Genomic DNA, 11,074 nt, shown 5'->3' with positions numbered 1-11,074 from the left:
TTTCACTATACTGTACTTATGGCAAATGTAACTAAAATTTACTTGTGGTTAAAATGCCGTTTATTTGAGATCTCTGGATGACAGAATGCTGATTATTTGAGAGCTCCGGATGACAGAATGTTGGATATGAAAGAGTTTACTGTACCCATAAAGTGCAGACATGTTCAGTAAAGTTTAGTTTCTTCTGTATTCGGAACACAAGAATGTTCTGTGGCTCCAACTTCATGCACAGAGGAAGGCACTCCTCAAGGTTTACACCCACTAATACAAAAGTGTCCCAGAATCATAGAATTCTAGGGCTGGCAGCAACCTCAGGAGGTCATCTAGTCCAGCCCTCCCCCCACCCAAAGCAGGATCAACCCCAACTAGATCATCCCAGCCAGGACTTTGTCAAGCCAGGACATAAAAATCTCTAGGGATGGAGATTCCACCACCTCGCTCAGTAACGCATCCAGTGCTTCACCAGCCTCCTAGTGAAGTAATTTTTCTAATATCAAACCTACACCTCTCCTGCTGTAACTTCAGACCTTTGCTCCTTGTTCTGCCATCTGTCACCACTGAGAACAGTTTCTCTCCATCCCTTTTAGAACCCCCCACTTCACGAAGTTGAAGGCTATCAAATAGCCCCTCCGCCTTTCCCTCTGCAAGCTAAATAAGCCCAAATCCCTCAACCTTGCCTCGTAGGTCATGTGCTCTAGCCCTTTAATAATTTTTGTTGCCTTCTACGGAACCCACTTCAATGCATCCGCATCCTTTCTATACTGGGGGGCCCAGAACTGGACGCAATATGCTGTATGCATATCTGATGAACATGCAGTATGCTGAGACACGTATTTTCAATGGCTTAAATAATCATTACAAGAACTCATCCCCCACAAAATGAGAGGGCTGGGTCTATCATCAAACAGAGGGCTCTTGGAGAGCATCACAAACCACGCCTGCTAAATATGGCTGGTTAGAAGGTAGTAATTTGGCACAAGCAGACAGACAGACATAACTGGAGCTGTAAATCCTATCCTATCCATCGATGGTCCAGGTGGGTCTGGCCCTCAGGTGCTCTTATGGCTTGAGAGTCTGGCTTGGGGATTCAAGACAAGAAAGAGCTGTTTCTTCTCTGCTGCAGAATTGGAAGCACTCAGAAAGAACACCACTAACACAATGGATCCTGAACGAAATACAAGATTCAACCTTAAATCACAGGGCTTGGCGACACAAGCCATGCTTTAAAAGTATTATGTAAAAGTGTATGGGCCGGGGGGTGGGGGGGTGGAACTCAGCGTGCACCAGCAGGGCCTACAAAGATCAATTAGCAAGCAAACCTGTGCTTTGTTTTAGAAATCACACTCCCCTACTGTGCATTAGCTTCCCCCTCAGGTAAACAAGTTTTAAATCCCATCTTAAATCCATTCACGTACTGGATTTGAACACTTCCTTGACTCAACGCCAGACACATAGAATGACCTGCTGTCGGGCTGTTTATACAGCCATGGGAGTACTTGAAATGTCCTAATTAGGTCAGCTAGTGCCAGGGGTGGGCGGCCAACAGCTGCCATAGACCCAGAGGGCAAGGTGGGAGGAGGGCCCAGCTCCATGCCCTAAAAAGGGTGGGGCCAAAGGAATTCAGCCCTCAGAAGCACCTGGACTGTGGGACCAGCTGCCCTACACTCTATCACAGCAGCAGGCAACAGTGTAGCAGTGCTGTCATGGCAGTCAAAGAGGCTCAGAGCTGCGGCCACTGTCAATGGTGATGACAGGCCCTCCTGGTCCTTTTGACACACCAGGCCTGGGGGCAACTGTCCCTTTTGCCTGCCCCTGCCCCCACTTTGGTGGGGCTGGATAGCTCCTCCTTGTGGCATGCCTCCAGAGTGTTTTTACAGCTGTACCTGCCCAAGAAACATATACCTCAACGTTTCAGTATGCGCAGCAATGCCTCTGAATGGGAGGGAACAAAGGACATTAGGCTGTTTTATAGTCAACAGCTACGAATTTATTGAGAAGAAGATACACTAGAAAAAATAGTTCCTTGATTTCCCAAAATATTTATCTGAAGAATGATACAATCAGGAACTTTTCTAGGATGACTTTTGACTTTGCTGCTTTTTCAAACTGCCTCTAGACAGACTCTAAATTTTAGGGCTCTCGTAGGGCGCCTTTGAGAAGAACAGCTCTTGGAAGAAGCCCTGGCTGATATGTAGCAGCTTGTTACAGAAAGGAATCTGATGCAGACCTCTTTTGTGTGTGGATGGTGTAATCCATCAAACTCTAATCCATGTGGTGCACGAATCCTCAGCAGTAGATCCCTGACTTTTCTTACCCCCTGACCATGTCACAGCTGGGATTTACTTGGAGGGCCAGATCCCCAGCTAGTGCAAACTAGCCCTGATCTAGCGCTAGCAATGGAGTGACACCTGTTTAAGGATCCACCCGCAGCTTTCAGGATGCTTCCTAGCTGGCTCACCCAGCAGGTCCCCCTGCATGCTAGGGACGTACCCACCTCAGAGAGAGATGGAACACCCCATTTGCAGGTTGCTGTGTGCGTCTCTCTCCCCTCCACTGGCTCTGCTCTGCTAATAAGGTGGGAGTAAGATGGGTCCAAACTCCAGGTCCCCTTGGTTGTCTAATATTGGTGCTTGCATTAGACATACCCAGTTTTTACTCATGGAGGTCAAGGGTTGAGAGTGAGCCTTCTCTTCCTTGTGAAAGGGAGCATGTCTCCCTCATGCAGGGCCAGTTTCCATCTAGCTTTGAAGCCTTATCTATCTGGTCAGATAACACAACAAGGATGAGAAAGATAGTGGAACAGTTAATCTCAGCCTGGTTTCCTCGCTCTGCTCACCCTCTATTTCCTGGTTTCTTCTCTCCCATGCTCACATCCCTGTTCCCCTTTCACTTCCGCCAGCTCCTGGCTACCTCCTCTTTCCCAGCTGCACTCCCCATCCCCCTGCCCAATCTTCCTGCCCCATCCAGCTGCCAATCCCAACTGCCACGGAACCTTTCAGCCTCCACTGTCCAGCCTGCCCCTTGCTCACTGGCGGGAAGCAAAGGTGAGACCCCCTCCAGCTCTGCCCATGCGATCGTCCTGTCTGAGCTAATTTCCAAGCCCTGGCCTCTAGAAATGGCCTGCCCACTGCCAAAGGCTGAGGCATCAGTGGCGTGACTTAGGCTTGTTTCTTGAAAGCCGCAACAGGCTCCTGGCATGTGCTTGTGTCTCAGTCAAAAGTAACAAACAAGCGAATGTGAGAGGTTTTCCCTACGTGCTCTGGGAGGGGACTCGTCGCTTGCTGCTGAGGATTTGGGCAAACCATGTTTTAATTTCCAGGGTCACACCCTGAATTTCACCTTGAGTGTCAAGTTCACTGACTTTAGGCTGGTTTGGGGGCCACAGTCATGCAAGACCGCTTCTCTGGTACTTGTCTTCCATTCCAAAGCCTCCAATAAAGCCAGGGCCACTCTGTGCTGCCAACTGCATGGCCCCTCGCAGGCTAACTGCCTTCCCCAAGCCCCAGGGAAGCAGCAGGGGTGGGGCAGCCACCCATGCTCCCCCTGCTTCTCCAAGCCCCAGGGAAGGGGAAAGTAGCCTAAACTGCACAGCTGCTGGTGGAAAATATGGGACAATTCTTCCCTTTTCTAAAATGAGTTAGGATGCCTTTTTGGCATCCCAAGTACGGGCCCATCGATGGCCACCCTCACACCAGAGCTTAGGCTGACTCACTCTGGTGTATGCAGGGAGCCCTTGTCAGTGTATAGAATTGCTGCATGTGGCCACACCTTTGCACACATAAGACTCTCTGGAGATGGAGAAGGAGAGAAAAGAAAAGAAGCCCCATTCCAGCAAAAGCGGGAAGTTTCGAGACGAATGCTGCTGCTTTGGGAAGGTGACTAACTGGACCTGGCCCAGAGGCAAAATTGATAATGCCATAGCTGATGATGTGGCCAACACAGAGAGTTTTCATGAGAGGAATTTGGTTTGCAGGTAGTGTAGCAACAATGATCCCATTAGTCGGCATCAAACTTTTGGATCTAACTGCACAATCCAAAGGTGCATACCTCTTAGCCAATGCCAACTCATTGAGTTCTAGGTGGGCTAGCTGCCACTAGCCAGGGATACAGCAACACAGCAGGCATGGCTCATATTCTTACATCAGGTAAGATAAACACACCTGCAAGTGGAGTCAGTGACCCAATCCTGTGTGGAGAGGACTCTCCTCTTCTAGTAGCTGTAACAGTATGACGCTCAAATCTCTCCCAACTATAAAATGCCAGTTTTTATTTTGTGGGTTTAAGTGACTGAGTTTTCCACGACCACGAATGCTTCTACAGTTTGATCAAAAGCATCCAGCAAGGGGGAAAGAGCCAGTATCAGGCACTTTCCTGTCCCTACTTGTTCCCTTCATGATATTTTTGTTGGTGAGGACCAGGCCTGCATTAGTCTCTAGTAAGCAGATCAATGACAAGTACAAAAGCACATGACTGGAATAAGGCTGCTGGTTTGGGATGGCTCTGCTGGGCCACAGCTCTTCTGAGGTCCCTCTGGACATTTACCAAGCCAAGAGACAACATTCCAACAAGACAAATAGCAAAGACCAAGGGGCCAGAGCTCAGAGGGAGCAGCAGCTGAACCCAGGGTTTGTTCTGAAAACAAGAACTAGAGGAGTAAAGAACCTGAACCTTCTTGAAGAACAACCTGCCTGTTCGGAAGGCAGCAAAGCAGGCGTGGCAGTATGTTTGTGCTTATCGCTGCAGGAGCAGAGAAAGTGAGATACATTCATTGATTCAGAAGGAGACAGAGATTAAGGCAGTTCAAATGGTGTTACTGTAGCCACAATCCCCTGCTAACTCATTGCTATCTTGTTCAAAAAGACAGAATATTAGAGATTTGAACCCTCGGGACCACAGCATAAAAGGTGTTCAAGGCCTGGTTGAACACACCAAGACAAAAAAAGTCATTCTAACCACCTGTAGCAATAAGGTATTGCAGTCAACTGGGTGTTTAAGATCACCCAAATACCTATAGTCCTCTACAATCTTGTTAAGAGTGGATTGGTTAAATTACAAGCTCCACTATACGTTTTCTGGCTTTAGTGTAGTAAAATCAGAGCTTCAGTGAGACATTTTCTAAAGTGAGTTATACTTTCTCAAGAGTCAAGTCCCAACTCTGCAGCTTCCTCTGTGCAAGCTGATCCAGGCTGATTTTAGTCGGGCACCATCTGGGTGATGGGATCTGCCTAGGGAGGATGCAGTTGTAGGGCTGGAACCTCATGATGTACTTGCAAACTTGCTTTAGGTAACTGCTTGACTAAATATCCATTTTCTATGTAAGGACATGTGGCTTTTGAACAAGCAGTGTGGGATGGGCAGAAGTTTGGAAGCCTTTGTAGAAATCTTGACCCTTAATGTTATTGGAATGTCACATTTGTCTTATTTGCAACTGCATGAACTTAGTCTCCAAGCCTAATCTAAAGCCAGCTGCTGTCCATGGAAGATTTTCAGCTGGGTTTGGATTGGGCCATGTGTCATGCACTCTGACCTCCATTAGAGCCATTTTTGGTTTTAGGGTAACTGTGCATCACACAGAAAATAGGTCAAGACCACTTAAGACATTTCTCAGTGCTCTATCATAGAATCATAGAACACTAGAACTGGAAGGGACCTAAAGAGGTCATTGAGTCCAGTTCCCTGCCCTCTTGGCAGGACCAAACACCATCCAGATTTTTGATAGGTGTCTATCTAACCTGCTCTTAAATATGTCCAGCAATGGAGATTCCACAACCTCCCTCGGTACCTTATTCCAGTGTTTAACCACCCTGACAGTTAGGAAATTTTTCCTAATGTCTAATCTAAACCTCCCTTGTTGCAGTTTAAGCCCATTGCTCCTTGTCTCGTCAGAGGCCAAGGAGAACAATTCTTCTCCCTCCTCCTTGTAATCCTCTTTGAGGTACTTGAAAATCCTTTTCATGTACCCTCTGAGTCTTCTCTTTTCTAAACTAAACAAGCCCAGTTCTTTCAGTCTTCCCTCATAGCTCATGTTCTCCAGACCTTTTATCATTCTTGTTGCTCTTCTCTGGATCTCTTCCAATTTCTCCACATCTTTCGTGAAATGTGGTGCCCAGAACTGGACACAATACTTCAACTGAGGCCTAATGAGCTCTGAGCAGAGCAGAGCAGAGCAGAGCAGAGCAGAAGAATGACGTCGCTATGGAAAGTTTCACACCAAATATCAAACGAGAAGCTTGGTGCTAAGCAACCGCAAAATCCTCCCGCTTCCCTGTTAAAAGGCAATTTGTGAACTATATCAGAGCACAATAAAGCATCTGCAATAGGCATGTCAATTTAGTGGGGAGGGGTATTTCAGTGGTTTGAGCATTGCCCTGCTAAACTCAGGATTGTGAGCTCAAGCTCTGCAGAGGCCACTTAGGGGTCTGGGGCAAATAGATTAAAAACAAAAAATTGTCAGGGATGGTCCTGCCAAGAAGGCAGGGGACTGGACTTCATGACCTCTGAAGGTCCCTTCCAGTTCTATGAGACAGGCATATTTCCATGTGTTACGTTAATTTGTTGTCCATGCCCAATCTCATTATTTATTGGCCATCTTCACAGCGTTAAGGGGCCACATGGAAAGGAAACCTGACTATGTGACTGTTAAATTACTCTCGCTGGTTCTGCCCAGGGCAGAATTGCAGATCCCCGTAAACAGGATCAGCAGTAAAAACACAGCTGGTACCTGAGCCGGCACTGGGGATACTGTGCCTTTGCAGAGTCCCAGCCAAGTGAATGGGGGAGTTCAGTGCAGGATTGGTATCATGACCTCTACTAAAGCAGCACTAGGCTGAGAGAGAAAGAGACTGAGAGAGAGAAAGCCGCAGCAGGGCACTGCGTAAAGCAGACAGACTCATCATGCAACACCTGCTGCTCACAGCTGCGCCTACCAGTTCTCCAGGGAGGATGCAGCCGGCAGCCCAGCCCAGCCTAGCGAATTCACCCTTCCATGGGTGAGCAAACTGGCTTCTGGGGTTTTTGTTTTAAACACAAGCAGTGCTGAGCTGTTCCTCCTCGGCACCAGCATCAGAAGGGGGAAAGGGTGTAAGGTGAGCAGGGTTTTCTGGGCTTGTAAATATTGGAACTGATGCTGAAGCTCCCTGAAGCTGGCCTGATCATGTGGATGCATCAATTGCCTGTGTGTGCATAGGGAGTGGGGGAAGGGTTGAGACTAGGGTTGCTGTGAATGGCTGAGAAAGAGGTAGGGAGGAATTGCAATTCCCTTTACTGCCCCACCCCCCCAAACCAGAAAACCCCACTCTGCTTGGTCCATTTTCAGACAGGTGGTATGAGATGGATCTTTTGACTCATCTTCTGAAGGCTGCACCAAACACATTTTAAATCCCGCTGGGTTAAAAATGTCTCCCAAACCTCCTCCCCACCCACCCCAGTAGCATTTCACAAGACAGGAAGCTCCCCTCAAACTGTGCACACAGATACAGGATGAAATCTGACAGTAAACACCAAAGCGACACAGTCCTTCCCCCATCACTTGCACCTTCCCATGATGATGCAGTTTCATTTATGCAGGTAAGCATCCAACCAGAGCTCTCCAGATTTCTTCAGGGATCTACGGAAAGAGAAGAGAGGCACTAGTGAAGCAGGACTCACACCCCTTCCTGCCCAGAGATTCTGCAAAGAGTTGCCGTCTTCTGAAGCCAAGTGGCATTCCTGAATGCTGCGTCTAAAAAGCAATAAGAAATGCCTCTCTCACTCCATGCCCAATTTGACTTAAAACAATGGGCTCAATCCTAAAGTAGCGTCCATCAGAATAACTCCACTAATGTCAGGGGCATAACACTGAGATCCTGACCAAAACAAAACACATGGTAACACCACAAACTGGGGCTCTCACTGCCTAACCTTGCAGAACAAGGTGCACACATACAAGAACTTCTCACTTCTCCCTCTGCATCACCCCTCAGACAAAATTCCCCTCCTCATCAGCTCTCTGAAGACACTTAGTCATGGAGAACGCAACAGATTTGGGCTCTTCTACAGTAAACCGTCGATTTAATGGACTAAGTGGGGGGGAGAAGTGCCCGCTAATGCTGAAAGTCCGTTATATCCGAATGGTTGAATTGCACTAACCTTCCCAGCCCATCACTCGCTCCTGTCCTATGTCCCCTGTTCCGTTCCCCGCTTCACCTCACACCTCCATCTCCCTCCCTCAGTTACCAGAAGAGCAGCTGAATGCCAGCCTGGCTCCTTCCACCTCCTTGTGCTCTCAGTGCTGCGGTTCCTTCAGCCCCTGGCACTGAGCCGCCCACGTGAAGGTAGAGTGTGGCTGCCCCCAGCCTGCCAATGGGCAGCAGCCTCCGACACCATGGCTGCTGCTCAGTGCCATTGCAGACAGTGGCAGCGGGGTGCTGACATACTCCACGCAAACGAGCCTAGTGGAGGAGAGCTCCTGCTATCTGCCACAGCCTCCCGCCCCACTCCTCCGGGTGGCCCCTCCAGCCCCAGCCACTCTGGCAGCTCCTCCAGCCCGGATGGTGGCCCTGGTGAGTCCGCAGCATTTATCTGAGGGGAGGGGGGGCAGGGAGGCTGACAGGGAGTGTCCATTATTTCCAAAGTCTGTTATATCAGGGTCTGTTAAATCGAGGATTTAGTGTAGATACAAAAAATCCTATCAGTGAAACATGGGGCGAGGGCTGGGGATGTCACGCGGGGCACGGATGGGACACTGAACATGGGGCACTTCCACAGCGAGGACTGTCGGTTCTTACTGCCAAATGAGGACCTTACTCGGACCGCACAGCCTGCCTCTCTGTCTACAGGAGGTTGCTGCTGCTGCTGCATGTGACTGGATTGATGCTGTGGGCCAGGTTGTAATACTCTTACTGACAGTGAATCCCAGTCCCTCACTCCACAGGTGGGCTCATGGACTTCAAAGGGGAGGGAAGCTACCCGAAGCCATCTCTTTTTCTGCATTAGGAATTTTCCACAGAGGGTTATGTGCCCTGCCCTTTGTCACAGGAGGACTTTATACAACATGCCAGAAAGTAGTCCCACATGTTCTGCGGTAGGAACTCCCAGTTAACATCCAGGCAACACCCATGTTTCACTGTTTATGAGGATTTGTATGTCATAGCCAAGTGGCCACTCTCCTGAGAAACACGTGGCAGAATCCCCCTGTGCATCAGAGCAGTACTTGATGCAGCTGAGGAGCAGTGGGGAAAAGCAGAGGTCGTTTTCTGCCACTTTTCTATCCTTCTACGAATCGCTCTAACTTGTGTCAATGTAGATTGCAGAGGTGAGGAAAAAGTACTCCGGAAAGTTACTTGAGTAAAAGTACTGCTACGCTGGTGAAAATGTAATTAAGTAAAAGTTGGAATTTCCTCCCGGAAAACTATTCGAGTAAAGGTGTCACAGCTTGATTGCACTCAAGTATCCAGAACCAAAATGCTTTTGGACTTTTACTCAAGTAACTTTTTGGATACTTTTCTTGTCTCTGGTAGATTGGTTACTTAGAGGTGTTACTGCAGCATGTTGTTTCCACATCCCCACAGGCCATCTAGGAATAGGTGTACAGCATCAGTGATGCTATGTTACCAGCTGAGGATTCTACAATGGTGGATGAATCCTCAACTGATCCTTTAGCATACCACTCCTGAGCATATTTATGCATTAAAGCCCCCTCTCTGCTGCTAGAGGTGCACAAACAGGACTCAGTGTGGCTCAAGAGCTGTTCCTTCTATTTCGTTTGTCCAGATGGAGGCTATGGCATGTCTTTGGGGATGCCAGCTGAGCAATAGGAAGTTTTGTCTGTGGTAGCCAGGTACAAAATGGTGACTTCAGGCCTGCAAATATTTGATTTAGAGGGCCAGCCACCTGACTAGCATGGTATGAAAGGTGATAGGAAGGAGTGAGCATCTCTTGGAGGAATTCCGTAGTGACTTGGTGGCCACTGAGCAAATCTCTCGATTTCTTTTTGTTTGAGGGCCAGGGCGGAAGGCAGTCCATGGGTTAAAGAGCTGGAGTCAGCTCTTTTTGAGGTAAAATTTGTCTTTTTCTTCTCTATGACACTACGTCACTTCTACAGAAAAAATCCAGATGCTTTTTCAGATTGGAGCAAAAAGGTTTTCATGCCTACATCAACCAAACATTTTACAGCTCTGAAGATACTGCTCTAGACACAGGTACTTATGAAGCAGAGCTTTTTAGATTAAAATAGACACAAGATTTCTTCTTGGCACTGGCATTCCTGGTTGCATACACCCATGACAGAACTGAAGGCCCCTTACCCAATAATGTCTAGACATGCCTTCCCAAGAGGCTTCTCTTCGTAGCAGACTCCATACTTGGCGCACAATGACTTCACCAATGGGGCAATCTTGCAGTAATTGTGACGTGGCATCCTGGGAAACAGGCTTGAATAAAGAAATAAAGAGAGCCTTGAGAAAACCTAGTGACACATCCCTGGGAACAGACACTTCTTTCTATATCCTCTTAGTGCTAATTACTGCCTCATCTCTCAGCAAAACAGTCAGACAGACCAGAGCAAGAGAGAGAAATTCAAGCTTAAAAGTACTCCCTTAAAGGAAATTCTTTGGAAATGGAATGTATTGATTTCCATTCCTGTTGTGTCATGCCCCAAAACAAAAAATTACTTAGGCCAGGTCTACACTTGGCAGGTAAGTTGATTGCAGATATCTACATAGCTAGAATTGACTTATCTGTAATCGACTTACCTGGCCGTGAAATCGAGCCCCAGAAGAGTGGGCCAATCCTCTGGGTAATATAGACACGGCCTCAGAAAGAATGACAGATCAGACTAGAAAACATTTCAAGATTAGGAGAAATGCATTTATGGACGGCGCAGTGCTAGAAAACAGGAGTGGTGAAATCTCACTCGATCCACTGAGATAGCCGTCCATTCCCTTTGGACAACAACTAATTGTCTTTTGACAAGTTGAACTATCAGGAAGCTCATCGACCAAACTGATAAAGAATCTGTGATCTTGTCACTCCCTCCTGGTCAGCAGGGCTCTCTTTCATTCCATAATTCAACTTTCAGGTCCTTCAGTCTTACCCC

General features: G+C 47.8%; 1 protein-coding gene across 2 annotated transcripts in view; it reads right to left on the bottom strand.

The window, feature by feature from the left end:
• LOC142014830 (acyl-CoA 6-desaturase-like) overlaps window positions 1–11,074 on the bottom strand; it is a 45,215-nt gene that overhangs the window by 3,909 nt on the left and 30,232 nt on the right. The window contains exons 11-12 of one of the 2 annotated variants that reach the window (XM_074998004.1): window positions 10,284–10,409; window positions 7,535–7,606 (exon numbers count right to left, since the gene is read on the bottom strand). In XM_074998004.1, the coding sequence (XP_074854105.1) occupies window positions 7,555–7,606; window positions 10,284–10,409 (178 nt within the window). In that variant the 3' untranslated portion in view covers window positions 7,535–7,554. Of the gene's footprint in view, window positions 1–1,970; window positions 7,607–10,283; window positions 10,410–11,074 lie in introns of those variants that run through there. The other variant, XM_074998003.1, reaches the window with a different exon arrangement.

Source organism: Carettochelys insculpta, chromosome 6 (genome assembly GCF_033958435.1).
Source record: "Carettochelys insculpta isolate YL-2023 chromosome 6, ASM3395843v1, whole genome shotgun sequence".
In the NCBI taxonomy this organism is placed as follows: domain Eukaryota; kingdom Metazoa; phylum Chordata; order Testudines; family Carettochelyidae; genus Carettochelys; species Carettochelys insculpta.
This window is presented reverse-complemented; position numbering and strand designations above follow the sequence as displayed.